Source organism: Ochotona princeps, chromosome 18 (assembly GCF_030435755.1).
Source record: "Ochotona princeps isolate mOchPri1 chromosome 18, mOchPri1.hap1, whole genome shotgun sequence".
Taxonomy (NCBI): domain Eukaryota; kingdom Metazoa; phylum Chordata; class Mammalia; order Lagomorpha; family Ochotonidae; genus Ochotona; species Ochotona princeps.
The window spans coordinates 14,002,600-14,020,718 of NC_080849.1; the positions used below are offsets into that span (position 1 = coordinate 14,002,600).

The window sequence follows — 18,119 nt, forward strand, 5'->3', positions numbered from 1 at the left end:
ATAAATTTGAGCACACCTGTCAAGTTCCTTGTGCGTGTAGCTATGAACTTTCTCTCTGGTGCCAGATTTATGCTTGGGCTACATGCAATTTGTTGGGAACAGAGAAAACCATCTAAAGATGTATTTGACTCATTTAAAACAAAATATACCTTTCTCAGGATAGAGAAAAACCCATTTCCATGGAGTATTAAGAACAGAAAACAGAGGATATCTTGGCCTTTAAAACATAATACAGAAAAATGAGTTTCAGGCATATATAGTCCAGAAATGGTATACATTTTTTGTGTGGTATTTTGCTACAGTCGGGAAAATAGATTTGTTCCATTATGATCTAACTGTAATTCACTAAAGGTGTAGAACAAATATTCACTGTGTACATTTTTTCTAGCATTGCCTTCCAAAGGATCGAATTAAACCCACATAAGAATCACTTCCTCTAGTAAAACTTTGAATTTGCATGCAAAACTTGCTCTGTGGATGATCAGGGTATCTGACTTCTGAACACTTGGGTGCAATGCATTCACAACTAGTGGGAAGGAAGGGAAGTGGCTCCATGGCTCAGTGCCTGAGTACCATGATGACCAGTCTCATGCTCAAGCCTTCTATTAGCTTAATGAAGGGAAAGGCATCCCATGATGTAACCTACCCCTGAAGTTGCCCAGAGGTTCCTGTTTGGTGGTGAATTTTGACCAGTAGGAACTAAACAAAGCTCAGCTGATAGCACATGCAAGCTCTGGGCATACTGCTTATCTGAGAGTCCCCTGGTTCGATAGAGACCTTAGAACCAAGGAGTCTTTCAGTCTGTGTAGGGCCAACTGAGCTGAATGGGTGTTTTACTCATCCACCGCTTCTTTGCAATCACTATTTTATGGATGCCTGTGCATTCTGTGTTGTGCCAGAAGGAAGAGGAACGAGTGGAAAGGGAAAAGAAGTGGCAGACCATGGGATATACACGAAAAATATCAGCCATGTACGGTTTTAGTTGGCAGCTAAAATAAGACATGTTTCCCTTCGGAATCAGAAAAGCTGTGGTTGATCATCTCCTAAGGTATTGAGGAGTCTGCTGAGAGGTTCCTAAGAGTCACATGGCTAGGAAATATTTTGAACTCCCTAGGAGTTCAGCCTAGAGGGCTTGATAATATGCTCTATTACTAGCACTGAATACAACAGAACAAGGTGGAGGTGCCTTCCTGGAGAGAAGGATGTTTGGAGGTTTATCCAAAGCTCTCCTATTTGGTACTCACTGACTCAGAGATGGTTCAGGCAGTGTTGTGCTGGAGCCAACCCATATTGGCTCTTGAAAACGTATTGTTAAATTCTGAGCTGACTGACACTCAGCAGCTTGCAATTTCCTATGATGAGAGTATTTACACTATGGAAACTGGTGAGAGCCACAAATCAGGGCTCCACATTTCTACAGAACCAGCTGTTAAATATCTAGCAGCACTCCAAAGAGCTGAAACTGTTTCTGAATCATACAGAAGAGAAACCAAAGGGGTTCCTTGGTATCTCTGGTGATGTAAGGCTTCACATGTACACAGCTATAGAAAGATGCCTTGTCAAAGCTCATTAGGATGGTGGTATCTTGTTTAATAGGCTGGCACTAGGTGGCTGGAACAACTGACCACCTTTCTTCTGTGGTGTTGGTCTCAGAATCTAAGCTCCTGAAATTCCCTTCAGCCTGAAAGCCTTTGTATCTGGGGCTTCACATGGAGGTTGAAAAATCAGACCCCTTGAGTACTATTTTAGGTTCTGAGAATTACTGTCCAAGTGAATTCCCTCTTTTTCAATTTACTCATTTATGAAGGTGAGTGATCCTCTTAGTTGGAAAGATGAAAGGCTGGTCTTCAAGTATATTTGAGTTCTGTGTCCCACCTGGTCTTTAGACTTGCATCCACTTGGACCACACTGACAATTACTGCTTAACCACTGGTGATTCTGCAAGTGAGCCAAAATAGTTGGATGGTTGAGTTACTAAGATTGCATCTACACTACCATGAATCATGATAACTTCAAGGGGCACCTGAAAATAAGTATCTGATGAGTGATTAGCATTCAGCTGACTCATGTTGACTTTGCTATGTACTACTGGTTTCCAAGTGCTCACCAAGTCAAAAATATCTTCGAATTTTTGTAAGCTTGACTTATTCTAGGACATTATGAGTCAATGGTATGGAATCAGGAGCAATGATTGTACTTTGAGAGTTCCTCATGTCAGGCCTTCTGTTGCTGTGGGGTTGGCAGCAAAATTCAGAGTCTAATCTCAGGATGCCACTACAGTTTTAAATTCAGTTACTCTGCAAGCTCAGAACCCTCAACTCATCTTAACTGAGGTGGTACTTTGCAACAGGCTCTTCCCTGTGACTCCACTGTAAACAATGAGAAGGAGCTTGTTGAGAATCAAAACATCTATTCAAATGATACGTCTTCAATAATAAATCATCACAATAACAATACACTTCCAGAAACACTGCATAACACAACGACATTCTAAGCTATTTCCCATTTCAAGTGTTGTCTCCAAACAAAGCCATCAGGGTGTGAAGGAGGCAGAATTTGCCATTTTAGTTTTAGTATTGGCTCGTCTGTGGCTTTGATTAATTGTCCACAGAGTCCATACAGGTTAGTCATCTGGGCACACGATTCTCACATCTCCTGATGGTGCTGTTTCATCTGGGATCCTCATTCACATATGCACAACCTAATTCAGTAAGCAAAGGTATCAGAATAAGCTAAACAGAAACTTTTACCTGGTGCAAACAATTATGGGAAAAATAATTATAGGATCCAGAATCACACAGAAGATTACTCAATCTGTTATTTTACACATGAAGACCCAGCAAAGCCATTCACTATCTGTACATTTCTTGGCATATGAAACTAAGTGCATAAAACAACTTACAATATAGGAGGCATTTCTTAACTCTAGGGACCCCAGTTACAAAGTGTACAAAACAAAGACGTACATAACCATTTTCACTCTTCAACTTCTACTGAAGCCAGGATTTAGGATGAAATTTGTGTAAGGTTTCAGCTGTCAACCCTGAATCATCATTAACTTAACTGTGATTTATCATATAATGGCTGACCAAGTGGATTTTCTTCTATTTCATAAGCAAAGGAAGGTATCAGTGGGCTGCTGCATATTGAGGCAAGCATCTGATTTATTGTTATTTTCCCATGTCTATGTCTAACATACTTTGTGTGTCTTATATATCCCAGACCAAAACCACCTTCCGATTGAGTCTGTCAAGGCTGAGGAGTGCTTGATGAGGAATCATGACTGCTGCACTAATTACCTACACAATCTTGGGCATGTCACCAAGCCTCTCTGTTTCTCCATCTTCTTCGTAAAGTCAAGAATGAGCACTGGAGAAGCTTGAAGGCTCCTCAGTTTCCAGTGTTACACATTCTCAAGTGTTATCCCACTCACCTTTGGCGTCAGGGAAAGTCTGCGTTGTTGTCTGAGAGTGTCTAATAATCATTGTCTTGCCCAAAGTCTGAGGAAATGTTCTTTCATCCCTCAACTTCCTCCCAGAATTGGCACTCACATCTTTGAGTGACAGGTAGCCTGGGCAGAAGGCGGCTGGTGGTGCTGGGGAGAGTACCTTTTCCTTTGCACATTCTTGCTGGTACCCCACGGTCAGGTGCCTGACGTTGAGGTCCCAGAGAGATGGCACAGCAGTCAGCATCAGCACTGCCAGGCATGTGCTGCCACCATACACACAGTTCTTTGCTAGGCAAGGACACGTAACACACAGACACAAAGGTAAAGGAACCAGACTTCTTATTCATCAAGTAAGGGAGAGGTTTTTCAGCAATAGAAGGAATGACTGATATCACTTGTTAACCTCGTTTTTCCCCTGGATCTATACACATTACACTCAGAACAAGTGATAGCAATCAAGGGTCTAGTATTATCAAGTTACATATATTTACCTTTACTCCTCCTACAATTCAATTGGTTTTGGTGTCGGATGTAGAGACTCTTGGGGGCTTTATCATGAAATTTATTTCCATAGCTGGGGAGCTGCTAGGAGCATCCCAAACCAGGGAGATTAACAAAAAAGTGTTCTAAGCCCAGAACCAACAAAGTGAGGTCCATGCAAAAGCCAGGGAGATGGATCTGTAGCTGAATCAGAAGGGAGACCCTAATGGTCCCTTCAGTACAGCTCACTGCACTTGACCACACAAGCTTGGGAAACGTAGGAGGGCTGGCAAGTTCTCGTTGCTTCTACTGCTGTTTCCTTAATCAGGACACAGGGGACCCACCAAGTCTTTTGGTTGTGGGAATGATTATATAATGTTCAACTCTGAAGCAGTCATTTAAGACAAAACGATTTTTCGGTATGACCAGCCGCTGGCTGTTTTTCTCTGTGCTAGAACTGCAAGTCAAGGACATAACTAACCGTAAAAGTAACAGTAAAAGCTGCCACACATTGAGCACGTACTGTGTGCTAAAACTTGAACTGAATGCTTTACCTGCAAACTGCACCTAAATTTTGCAATAGGGGAGAGCAGGCTATAAATGATGAAGTTATAAATTATGAGAATTGTGTTCATGAACCTCTAGAGAAGGAGTTGAAATATTCTTTATAGATTTTTTTTTTTGTAACAAAGTGGGGGCTAGTCCTTGGGGATCAGCTCCTGGAAATTTGACCTAGAAGCAGGGATGAGCTGATTTCTGACCATTCTGGCTCTGGAGACAAGTTCATTTCTTCGCTATTTTGAGTTCTGGTAAACTGACAAATTGATGGTGAGGGACAACAAAGTCCTCCCACTCTAGACTTAAGATGGAGCTAAGAGTGTAGTGAAGTTTCAAAAACTCCTGGAGTCAGTGTAAAAAAGAACAAAGACTAACTCTTGCTTTGTGATGAGATCAAATTTAAAGAGCTCACCCTGTAGCAACTAACTGATTTTAGGGATTCTAGTGTTTTGTTTTATAACCTGTGTTGTTCAAAGTGACTGTGTAATAGTACTGCCTAAAAACCAAAGGACCCATTGTTCTTAAATCTCCAGTCAGAATCTGGTCCCTGCAACCAGGCCTTAGTGTTGTATAACTGTCTTAACCGGTACCAAATGACCTAAGTGCTCGGGAACAGCCAACTAGACAGCTCTGTCGGTTATCAGTCTCACAGTGAAACCAAAAGAACAATAACTTGAGAATGGTGGTGCTGTCATAAAAGGAACAAACACGATGTGGTTCTGATGGATATCAAATCAAACCTATGAATTTAAAGCTGATTTCACTATTTCCCCTAATGATTATTTTCAAGAACAGAGCTATTTTAGAGTTTCCCATTTTGAAACATCTACTCCTATTTCTTCCCATCTATTTGGATAATAGCCATTCACACAACATTGGAGCATGTGTCACAACTGGCCACATCTGAACCTGAATGGTTTCTCTATTAGCAACTGATATCTATATTTACATACACTGTCCTAATTAGACAGCATTTGGGAAAGAATGGGACAGCTTTGGGACCAGGCACAACATGAACATCAAGTCTGTGTCTTTCCTCATTGCATTTGGTTTAATTGGGGGCATGCTTATACCTTCCCAAAGAGGGCTGTGAGCTGACTCCTGAGCTATAGCAATTATCATTAATTGTATTTGTAACACTGCAAGTAATCTAGACCAGACGTCTGGAAAGAAACGAGCTGCCCCACTCAAACCTAAAGCAAGTGTGCTTGACTGGCATTTGGAAAGAAGAAACACTTATTAACATTTAACATCAACTTGGCTGGACTTTGAATTGTAAGAACGAAGTGATGCTCGGTAAAACGTCAGGGATGGAAGTGATGTGATTTCTACTTCGTCAGTAAAAATAATGAAAAGGGGAATGATCAACCAATTGCTTTACAATTGGTCTGCATAAAACCCAATTCCAAGAGTGCTTTAGTAGCCAATTTTGCTACTGAAAAAAAATTTTCCTTTTGAAATGCTTGTTTTTAGGCATACAGAAATGCCTTCAGCGGGCAGAGGGAATATCAAGTGTCTAATCCTTGATGGGCAGCCGTGGGTGCAGTGATATTCAAAGTAACCTCATGTGGGCACTACACACACAGGGGCCTGTCTGGCCAAGGTCCAAGCTTCTCTTCCAGTCTAACCTGCCGATTCTCAAAGGCTCTGACCCAGTAACATGATAGTAACGCATTAAAGGGAGACAGGATTCTACAACTTCTGAATATTCATCTTCCTTTTCCTTTATGTGTCCCAGGCTCTTAAGCAGACTCGATGCTTCTAAATTCAGAGACAATGCCCTGCTCAGGCACCAAACCAAGACTGTAGTGCCCTAGTAGAGATGGTAATGGTGCTAACACCTGCCATAATGGCACTCATACCAAGACATGAGATGCCACGCATGCCATAGGTGCTCTCTCTGAGTAAAGGGTACACTGCATTGCATGCTACCCACGACAGAGGGGCCACCGTGGCTACAGAATGACTGTGTGGATCGGAGAGGACTTTATAAAGGTCATTTCTTATGAAAGTAATCACCAGAGGATCCATCATGATTGTCCTTGGTTTGTCACAAAACATCAAAGTTACTCAGAGCCTTGAACACATCAAGTACAGATGCAACACACACAAGCAAAGCTAATTCAACAGTATTCCTAGCAAATTATTAAACTCCACAGTGCTGGGGCAGGGAACAAAAGGGAATGGCTGTAAGGAGAGCAAGAGAAATGGTAGAGAGGGATATAGGAGGAGATGAGATATGCAAACCAGGTTTTTGTTTGTTTCCATCCCACCAGCAAAACTGAGATGTGCCCCAGTTGGCCAGAGGCCTCTGATTTTGAGGACTGTACCTAAGCAAGAGCTATAGAAACTCTAGCTCTCATCCTCATAAAGATGGGAGGCAGTTGTTTTTTTTTTATCAAAATACAAACACGAAAATAATTTAAACCATTTTGTTAGCAGCATACTTCCAAATGCAACATTCCCTTTATCAATCCAGTTTCAATCATCTGGTTTCAATGCCATCTGTCCTTGCTAAATCTGCCAAGCCCCTTATAAGAGCAGTGCAAGAAAGAGAATTACTTCCTTTCAAATGGCAGATTAAGAGACATTCCCTAGGGTTCTATTCTGAAGACTATTCAACTTGACTTTGGGGCACTTTAAAACAGCCATTTGGCACTCTCCATTTGGAGTTCTTAGGCACAGTGTGACAGAGTCAGCTTGGTGAGCCCTTCCCCATGCATTCTGTACAGCAGCTGAAACTCAGCAGGCAGCTGGTGGGACTCCTGCCATTTGGTGGTGAATTTGGTTCCTTTTTTGTCATAGTAATGGTATGGAAGATCTTCCCTTGTATTGGGGTCAAATCCAAAAGGCCAAAATCCATACAAGTGGATTTCTTCACATATTGCTGATGCAAGAGTATACATTAGAATACCTGTGCTCAGCCGTTTGGGCGACAGATGTTTGTTTTTCCAATACCTGTGGAACGATAAGTACACATGGATTCAGAGACCAGTGTTGAAAGCTTCAATAAAATAAGTCAGTCAGCCTGGGCCAGGAGGCAGGTTTGTCTAGACTATTTCAAGTGACATGGATAAATCCACTTCCCAGCTCAGTCCTGTACACCTTTCCTCTTCCAGAAGACACTAAGGGGGAGAGGAGTGAAATGATGAGTTCAAAAGACCAAGGGACAGGCTGGCAGGAGACTTGGCTTTTCTTGTTCTGATCATTTTGAGTAGTGACATTGGGCTAAAATAAATAAATAAATAAATAAATAAATAGAAAATCCTGCTACTAGTACTCTAGTTGATTCATCTTCAAATTTAGGAGTTGGGTTACATTGTCCTAAAGGACAAACATTCAGGGAAGCTGGGAAATGTATGTTTGTGACCCTTGTCACAGTTATCACCAGCAGCATCTTTCTTTCAAAGTTCCAGACTGGAATATGAATCATGGCATCACTGTGTCTTTCAGATATATCCCAATTTATTGGACTATAGTTCTTTCTTCTATGAGTGGTCAACTAAACAGATTCTAAACTTGGACGACTTTAGGGAACTCCAGGATGGGATAATCTATTATGGGATACAAATCTTTGTAAGTGTCCATATGCCAGATTTTCGAGAACCCAGTTTAACTTGTAATAATATCCTCTGCTAGGATCCAGCTACTACTTACATCTGGAGAAATTAAAGTTGAGGCAATCTTCCAGATGACTTAAGGGAAAAGCATCTTGAAATTAATTTTTGCTTTACAAAGTGTCCCAGATGAGTGGCTGTCAATATTGGCTTCATATTAGAATCATCCAGGGATTTACAAAACATACCAAATGTCTGGTCTCCACCTAATTATCACCAAGATTATACAGAATTTCTTAAGGCAGAGCCCAAGTAGTAGTGTTTTGTTTCAAGTTCTCTACAGCCTGAGTTGGGAATTCCCAGACTAGATGGAAATATTGCATTTCTGGTCAATCCCTCTATCAAACCACAGGGAATAGTGCATTCATGAAATTTTTCTCATGCGGTTTTCCCCCTCAAATAACAAATTATGAAGGAAAATTATGTATTTATGATTTATATAGGTGGTTTACTGAAGTCATACATCAACAAAATACTTTTGTTTTGAACAAAAGGGAACATTTAAAGTCAACTGCATCTTTTATTAAAAAATTTCATTTCTGTAATAATTTTTATGGCATTTTTGAGATGTGGTTATCCATCTAAAGTGAATTCTTGATTTACGGTAATTGCTATGATTGCTTGGTAGGCATATAAGGGAGTTTCAAAAAGCTCATGGGCAATGGAATTAAGAGATAACTTTATTTTTGTGCAAAGGGATTTTGCAGGTTTTTTTGTATGAAATGCATTTCCATGAACTTTTTGAAGACCCGTGTTCTCACCAAGAGAGGGGACCGGAGTAGTGGGAGAGCGTGATGAAACACCACTCGCTCCATGTGGCTCTTGGTCACTAGCTGAGGGTGGACTGAACTTACCTAGAATGGCAATATAGTCATTCAGTACAAAAGATAAAAAGTTTGCCCAACACAACTAAAATAACCATGACTGACTTACTAGATGGCTCCTACCTCAGCCACCTCCCCCCGGAGATTATAATATTGATTTGTCATCTGGTGGAGTAGAAGTTAAATGCAATAAAATATACATACCTGTTGACATGCTGCATTATATTTCCAGGCCAAGCCAACTGGACCTTTAACTGACCTTTGTGTTCAACAAAAAAGTCAACTAGTGTTCTGGTAACAGTTGCTGAAGTATGGAAGAAAAATGCAGGGATCCAAAGAATGGCCCCATCAAGCTTTTTTAAACTGAGAAAAAAGTTGTTCCGATCCTGAATGGTCAAGAGATTGTTGTAATATTTTTCCAGGATGCTGGGGTTGAAGGTGGTAAGGTTGGTTTTCCTTCCAACATCTTTTTGGAAGGCCTCCGTAGGGGCAAAATTACAACGGAAAACAAAATCTGATTGGTCTATTTCTTGTCCACACTGGCTCCCTGTCAGGATACCACTATTTCCAACCACAGCACAGATATTATAATGCTTATTCATAATGGGTGACACATCTGGAAGCAGTGAGCGAAAGTTATTGCTAATAGAGAAAACATATTTATGGCTGGAATAATCATAGTGCATCAGTTGTCCAATCCGAACACTATTCTTGGTCAAAGAAAAATTTTTTATTACATCGACATGCTGAAGAATTTCTTGCCTAAAATAAAAAGAAATTCATTAAATGCATTCCATTTCAAAGAACTGATTGTGCAATCGTTTGTGTTACATTGCCATTTGCACTCAGAGGAGCATCTTGGGCACACTGTATCCAAAAAGTCTACATATTAGCAGTTACAGTCTTTGACGTGATGACTGTCTTGGGATTTACAGACACATGCCTGTCTAGGTTAAGCTGTGAATACAAATTTTGAACTGTTTTGGCTGCCATTTCTGTGCTTTTGCTCTACTTGAAGAGTATATCTGATCAGGGGGTCCGACATGGGGACCAAAGCAGGTCTGAAAATAGAGGGAGACAATGTACACAGGCTCCAAAGAGCTCGTGTTAACACGTACACATAAGTGAGAGTCTGTAAGCAGGGACTGCCTGTTGGCTGTTGGTCCCAAGTGTTTACAAGATATCAGGTGCCACTGGTGTGCAAAGAAGAGGCAAGCAGATCTGATTCGTTGGTACATGACTATCTATTATTAAAATAGGAATAAGGCAATAGCAGCGGGTGTATTTGTTTAATAAAAAAGAGATGATAATCTTAATAAGGTTCTTGGATAATGAAACAAGGATTCTGTTCTGCTTGATTATACAGAAATACAATTTAGTTGGCAAAATCTAATCTAGAAAAAGAGGCTGCTATACATCATGAAAAAGCATGTATACCGTAGCAAGTCAGAGCACCGAGTGAGGCAAGAGTGACAAGAAGACCTAATTTCAGATCACTTTCAGATTAAGTGTTGAGTAAAACGAAGCCTCTCCTGTTCAAGTCTCAGCTATTTAAAATATTTCAGTGGGATAAGCAGTGGCTACTCTGCTGGCAGATTCCCCAGTGCCAAGAAATCACACTGAGTCTTCCATGTCTTCTGCCTAAAAATATCGAGAGTGGAGTAACATGCTTTGCACATTTTAACTTTGCTGGGAATTCTATTTTTGAAAAAAGACTTCATTCTTCAAAGTATACAGCAACACAAACTTCAATCTCCATTTCAAAATTTCCTAAGTAACCAGTAACTTCATACAAGCCATTACAGGGCAAGACAATAATAAAACAACACAGGTGAAAGCCAGTTAAAGGTTACTTATTAAGTGGCTTTTTGGAAAGAGGCTTTGAGAAAACTATTCTGATTGACCACATGGGTTCTGTGGTCCACTGTGGGAAGAACATCTTTACTGAGTTAGAAATAGGTTTTGGGGAAAGATATCATGTGACTTACCCAGAAAGTTTCTACATTGTCTATGAGACAGACTTTTTTTAAAAAACTACTTCTAGGAGTTTGGAATTAACTTTCATGAACTACTTCCTAAAGAAACATAATGTTAATCATATTCATATGACTATATGTCAGTTTTTCTACTAGGCGATATTTTCCTGGCACCATGGATATCTGTGGAATTTAATTCCGCCAAGTGATTAAGACATTCAAAAGAGAGCTAGCAAGGAGGGGTAACTGGATAGGCACAGCTCTCCGACCAGACAGGTTGGTAACATAAGTCCTCACACCCCCATGAATACACTAGATGGCTCACAGTGGTGTTTAGCAGGACAGCACTTGTGCACAGGAGGTGGGGGTTTTAGAGTTGACCCAAGCACTGAAAGTAGAGCAGAGTCAGTGGGAAGTCTCAGCAAAGCTCACTCCTTTGTCCCCAAAACAACTGACAACCAAGCAACAAGCAAAACAACTTCATGTAAAAATAATGACACTACAAAAAATCATTTTGATGTTAGTTTCACAATAAGTTAAAAGTTATAAAGGGTTAATAAATAAAACCAAAGCAAAAAACATTGAAAATGATACCTAGAAATCTACGTGTATGTGGACCAGTGTTTAAACTAGTAATTTGATGGCAGTGGATCAAGTTATTTTGTGTGTGTTTCAATGAGATGATAGCATTTTGTTTTTTAAAAATTTTTTTCTCAATGAAAAAATCAAAATGCATTGGGTAGTTAAACCCATTTTGCAAGTTTGTTTTGTTTAAATTTTCGAATGGATGGCTTTGGTAGTATCATCTAGACTTGCTAACTGCAATGCTTGGCGTTCAGTTAAGCCCAAATTAGGGAGAATACTGGAAACATCATTTCCCCCAAATTGGTCATCCTCATACTTCGATTTCCTGAGAGGCCATAGCTCCTAACTCTGGGTCCTGGGGCTAAAAGACCATGCAAATACATCTGGGGCTGGGGCTGGAATAGAGCTGGGCTGGAGCTGGACTGGGGCTGGAGCTGGGCTGGAGCTGGGCTGGAGCTGGGCTGGGTTTGGAGCTGAACTGGGGCTGGGACTGGGGCTGAGCTGGAGCTGGGCTGGGGCTGGAGCTGGGCTGGGGCTGCAGCTGGGCTGGAGCTGGACTGGGGCTGGGGCTGGAGCTGGGCTGGGGCTGGACTGGGGCTGGAGCTGGACTGGGGCTGGAGCTGGGCTGGGGCTGGAGCTGGGCTGGAGCTGGAGGTGGGCTGGAGGTGGGCTGGGGCTGGAGCTGGCTTGGAGCTGGCCTGGAGCTGGGCTGGAGCTGGGGCTGGGGCTGGAGCTGGACTGGGGCTGGAGCTGAGCTGGGGCTGGAGCTGGGCTGGAGCTGGGCTGGGGCTGGGCTGGGGCTGGAGCTGGGCTGGGGCTGGAGCTGGGGCTGGAGCTGGGCTGGAGCTGGGCTGGAGCTGGGCTGGAGCTGGAGCTGGGGCTGGAGCTGGGGCTGGGCTGGGGCTGGGCTGGGGCTGGAACTGGGCTGGAACACTGGAGCTGAGGCTGGTGGGGGGTGGGGAAGAGTAATTTTGGTGGTTCTGAATTTCAGGGAGTTGTTTCCTTCTGTGGGTTAGATAATTCAAACACACGTTTGGATCGTTTCCTCCTATCCTACCTTTGATGCAAAAACGCTGTCCGATTAAAAGTCCATTTAGAAGGTTTCTCGTGGAGTTCCTGGGTGAGAGAATTCGTAATGGGCACAAATGACGGGTCTAGAAACTTCAGCGCAAACTGTGACCTGGAGAGAAGCGGGAGGAGCAGAGACAGAAGCACGGGCTTCAGCGCAGAGAGTAGCCTCGGGCCGCCCTCGGGAGGACCACCCTGGGCGCCCGCGGCCCGGGGGAAGGCGGGCAGCCAGGGAAGCTGTCTCCATTGTTGGCCTGCGGGTGCGGAGAGGCCAGAAAATGGCCGTCGTGCAAGGGCAGGGGCGGGTACTAGGGGCCGGGTACCAGGGGCCGGGATCGAGGTGAGGACTCCGAGTCAGCACCACGGACAGCGGCCGCCCGGACCGCCTAGATTTTTGGGGGACAGAGCACTGGAAAACAGAGCTTCTGCGGGAAAGTGGGGTGGTTCCAGCCTTAACCTTAACCTCTTCCTTCTCGAGCCCAAGTAAGATTTCACTCCCATCCCTTGACTTTTCTGGTGGGAGCAGTCTGGGCCGGCGGGCGCGCGCAAGTGGCGTGGGTGTGGGCCGCTCGCCGCTGGAGAGCGCGCCGGGGGCACAGGTAGGCACGGGCGCATCCAAGGAGTTGCTCTCCCGGATTCCGGCGCCTCCCCCGTGCGGCCCCACGCCCCGTGGCGCCTTCGTACCGCGCCGAGTTGCGCGGGCGGAGGACAGTGCTTCCTCCTCCGGGGAATCCTGAAGTGGGCTGGCGGGGCGCCGAGGGCCTGGTGGGGACCCGGTGGAGGAGAACACCCAGGGGCTTGGGGAGGAGGAACCCGCGCATCCCTGGACGCCGGCGGGAGGGGCCGGGGAGGCTGTGAGCTGAGCCCGGCGCCTGCGCCATTAAAGCGCCCGCACTGCCTGGAGCCAGCCACCAAGGCTGCGGACCCTGGAGCCGGGAGGGCGCTGACCACCTGCCTCGCCGCCCCCTCCCAAGCGCATAGCCTCTCCAGAGTCCTCCCCCGTTTCTGAAATGAGGAGGGGATGCCGAGGAAGAAAACGAGAAAGGCAGTCGCACCCAGTAGCACCAAGGCTTTTAGGGTCTTCGGGTTAAAAAATAAGAGGGAGGAGGAAGGGTGAAGCGGAGAGGGGGGAGGGGGGAGGGGGGAAGAAGCAGGCAGTTTCCTCGCCCAGGGGCTCTAGGAGAGCCCGATCCCTGTCCCAGAGGCCCGCACTCGGCCGGCCGGGGCCCGAGGACACAGGGCCCGGGCGACACTTACCGGAATCCCGCGTGGAACATGTACATGCGCGGCGCCCCCGGGCTGGCGTACTTGGGAGTGGTGAAGATGTTCTCCTTTTTCAGGGACACGTAGCTGATGAGCGACAGAATCAGCAGGGCCACGCTGAGCATGACCAGCCCTAGCACACTGGCCACCCGGGCCATTTTGCAGTTTCTCATCCCGGGCTGGGGGGGCGGGATCAGGGCAGCCGGGCCGATGGGTCCATGGGGCGGCCGGCGGCTGGCCCGCGTGCCCGAGTGCGCGCGCGACTGTCCGCGCGCGCGGGGAGCGTGGTGGCGGCGGCGGGGGCGGGCGCGGCGGCCGGGGCCGGGCTAGGGGCGGGCCGGCGGCGCGCGGGGACCCCCGGCTGCAACCAGCGGGCCTAGGGGGCCAGCGGGCCGAGCTGGTGAGCAGAAAGATGGAGGGGCTGCGCGGCGGCGCTGCGGGGAGCGCGCTGTGCGTTCCCGGCCCCGGGCTCAGGCTCCCCCGCGCGTTTCCAGCGCGGCTGCCATCTCCGTCACCGCCTGCAAGATAAATGTGATTGGAATAATGTTACTGTTCGATCTAAGCGCAGGATTTAATTAATGAACTCTAATCTCCAAAATAAGGAGGGGAGGGGTAGGGAGGGAAGGCTTGCGGGCGGAGGCTGTGCTGGGAGGGGACTGAGGCTGAGGGGGAGCCTGCGCGGAAACAGACGAACTTGGTTCGGTGGACCATTCATTACTTTATAAATATATCGCGGAATAGAGAGATATATAACCGGATCTGCCGCTCTGCAGGATAAACACCATCTGGCTGCTTCGCACAGATGCAGGCACGGTGCTTTTAAGGAGGCAACTGTTTGAAAGCTTCTCTCCTCCCTGCAGAGGCATCACCCAGGGTCCCAAGGGCCAGCACCTGCCGCAGCATCACCGGCCAAGAAGCCCCAAACAGGGTCTGCGCCTGCCTGCCTCAGGAGAGCTTAAAACCCTCCTTGGAACGTTCTAGAATGTATCCCCTATCAGACCCTTGCGCCCACAGCGTGCTTCGCTTGGGTAGGCATACCTAACAAGGTGAGCTATGAGTGCAGAGGTACTGGCTGTCCCTTTCAGGACATGGCCCGTGGCTACAGCAGGTGGACAATGTTTGCTCCTGGGTGGCCTGGAATAATTAGCCCTTATGGAACTGGCCATTGTGCAGTCATCAGACCCATCAGTCCCATCCCTGGGCCAGGTTCCTCAGAATGGGTGGGGGTAGAAGGGCTGAGAGTCCCAGAATGTAAGTGGGCCACACATGGTGTTGTTACAGGTGTCCACAACTCTGTCCAGGGAGCCAGGGAGGAGGCTGTCCCTTGAGAGGTAGGGAAGCACACTAGATTGTATCACTGCATCTTAAATTTGTTGCCACATATTCACTGGCTTCTTGTTTTACATTCATTAGAAATACAACTCCGGTTTCACTCATGCTTTTGGGTCATCCTGGACATGCATGTATCTTCAGCTCTGTGCTTTGCAATTAGCTAATGGCCTGTTCAACCCTAACCTTACTGTTTGGTGTGGTCCTCCCTGTTTTGGTCAACAAACACTAATGAAAAGAAGCTGGGAGTAAGAAATTGTCCTTGAAGAGCTTTCTTAATAAAGTAGGTTTAGAGTTTTCCAAGGTGACTTGTGATTTCTTTGTCTCCTGAATGTCTTGTCTAAAGTGTTTTCTTGAAACTGGGGTTGTTTGTATGGGGGCTGGGAGCTCCCAGCAGGTGGGCTCTTGGCCTGCCAGCTTTCACCCAGTCTTCTTTCTCCCCTCCTGACTTTGACCCTGTTTCAGGGCTGTGGGAGTGCATCTGTGGGCAGAAGCATCAGGTGATTTGTTTCCAGTGCCAAGGGAGTCACTTTGCAGCCTGAGGCCCCTGCCGGGGTTCCATTCCCAGATGTCTTAGTTAATGATATTAAGGGGGCATGGGGGGGGACTTAATCCGACTCTGGTATTTAGAGAGGGGAACTTTGGAAAGTCCCTGAATTCAGTTGGATCATTAAGTTGGAACCCCTATGATTGAAACCACTTAAAATATGTGTGTTCTCCTGCCAGGAAGTGACAGCCTGGGAACCTTCATGAGATCTTGTCATGCTCTTTGGATTTTAACCTCCAGAACCATGAGCCCAAACTTTTCTTCATAAAATAGCCCAGCTCAAATATTTTACTATAGTAGTGAAAAAGCTCAGTAATACAGATATTCATTCCAAAAATCTTAAATTGTGAGTCAGGAAAACAAAATTAATTTTGGGCTGGTGTCACAGTGGAATGGGTTAGGCTGCCACCTGTGATGCTGGCACATCCTGTAAGGCTGGCAGTTGGTATTCTGACTGCCCCACTTATGATACAACTTTCTGCTGTATGCCCAGAAAGGCCAGGTAGTTGGGTTCCTGTTACCCACATGTGAGTCTGGGGTAACGTTCCTGGCTCCTTTGTCCTGACCTAGCCCTGGCTATTGCCATCATTTGGGGAACGAATCAGCAGATGGAAGATTCTCTCTCTCCTTTTCTCTCTCTCTGTGTGTTCCTCTCTGTCTCTCTGTTGTCCTTCCTTTAAAATAAATAAGAACATATTTCAAAAAGAAATAACCTTTTCCCCTATGGGATTCTTTTTATTATTCAAAAGCTTCATAAAAATCTTGCATATCTGAATATGACAAACACTTGAATGGTTTTGAATAATTATGCCCTTTTTCCTTTAAAGAAAACATTATGTGAATATAGTGCAAAATGCCAGAAGGAACTGGATAAGTCTTTCTTGAACAGACGTCTGGGGAGTGTGTTGTGAAGAGTTAGCTTGGGGTAGGGGACTTCAGGCTCTGTTGCCGGCCAACTTTGACAGCTTGCTCTAGCATCTACAAGCTCTGTGGCCTTGGGCAGGTTTCAGCATCTGTGTAATTCAGACTTCTCATTTGCACAATTTGTGTATGAACTTCCTAGGGCTTGGAGGGGGTGGGGTGATTAAACAAGGCATGCAAAGGTCTTTGCAACTTGGCTTCACTTAAGCTTATAAACATGAACTGAATGGCTGGGGCAAATTTTTTTAATCTTTGATTTTATCAGTGCCTTACTACAGAATGCATAGGGACTGTTGGAGTTGGGTAGAGCATTTCCACCATAGAATGACAAAAAGTAAGTGACTCTTCTGTTCATTTTTAAATGTGGCATTACAGGCTTTCCTGGGATGTCTGGGGTGTGTTCAGTCTGTCTGGATATAAACTTGATGTGCTGCTTACACTAAGTATGCCTCTTCAAGCCTTCTAAAGTGAGTTCTAGTAAGCTGATTCCCACCTTGCATTGGATTATTGAGGGTCACGTGAAAGAAGGGGACCAAATTATCCCAGAAATAAGCAGGCAGGGGGGAGCCATTATTCCATGCACCAGGCCTCAAGTGGAAAATGGGTTGATCGGTGATCACTAAGGCAATAGTCCTGGTGGGGGTGCAGCTGCAGCTGCTGCCTAAGACACTTTTTCAGGCTGGGAAGTATAGCCTTTTAATGAATTAAAAAATAATTGGGTCTTGCAAAAAAAAAAAAAAAAACCCAACTATTGCTTACCGAACTTTGGAAATCAGCCCTGCATGAGGATACAGGGGATGGAGAACAAAAAGTACAGAAATGAAAACTGGATCCATGTGGTCTAGCTACGTTGTTATTTTGGACACTCACTTCCTTTACCTTCTCCTGTGAGTGTTCTGCCTTTGCAAACATGACTGTCTTACCCTGGGTATCCTCATGATTCCATACCTACCAAGTCATTTCCAGGCACTGCTTAGCTGGGAAGTCTTGGAAGGCTTGTGTCTTTGGTTAGAAACCGCATCACCCATTCATTCATTTCTGTTTTCTTTATCATCCATTAAGTAAAATGTGTTGGTAATCAGATACCATGTTGGGCAGACCTGGGTTATAAAATCATCTCAAGCTCACAACGCTTGTGGTCTTGGTGGAGAGGGAAGGATGTAAATGTGGAAGTACTATGCAAAAAGCTTAGCAACATAGCACTGATGGGAGACCTGGGTCATAAGCTTGGTTTGTGAAAGGTTGGCAGAGACCTTCTTGGGGGCAATGTTGGCTCTGGGTTTAAAAGGCTGAGTGGAACTCGTTAGATCAAAAGAGGCCAAAATGACACCCAGTGCCCAGGCAGAGGGAGGGCTAGGAGGCAGGGGAAATTACTTGGGCTTGAGGAACATCAAGAGGTATGAGCTGACTACCCACAAAGATGGCCTAGAGAAGCAGTTGAGGGCCAGGTTGAGAAGGGCCTGTAGGTACAAAGTAGCTGGTCAGTATCCTCTGACAGCACTA

General features: G+C 45.3%; 1 protein-coding gene across 1 annotated transcript; it reads right to left on the reverse strand.

Annotated features, from left to right (window-relative positions):
• Positions 1–6,834: 6,834 nt before the first annotated feature.
• ST8SIA3 (ST8 alpha-N-acetyl-neuraminide alpha-2,8-sialyltransferase 3) lies at positions 6,835–14,483 on the reverse strand. The gene is made up of 4 exons (XM_004579475.2): positions 13,814–14,483; positions 12,546–12,668; positions 9,132–9,689; positions 6,835–7,444 (listed from the first exon to the last, which is right to left on the reverse strand). Exons 1-4 carry the CDS (start codon positions 13,990–13,992, stop codon positions 7,162–7,164), a joined length of 1,143 nt encoding a protein of 380 aa, XP_004579532.1. The 5' UTR covers positions 13,993–14,483; the 3' UTR covers positions 6,835–7,161.
• Between the last annotated feature and the right edge of the window lie 3,636 nt (positions 14,484–18,119).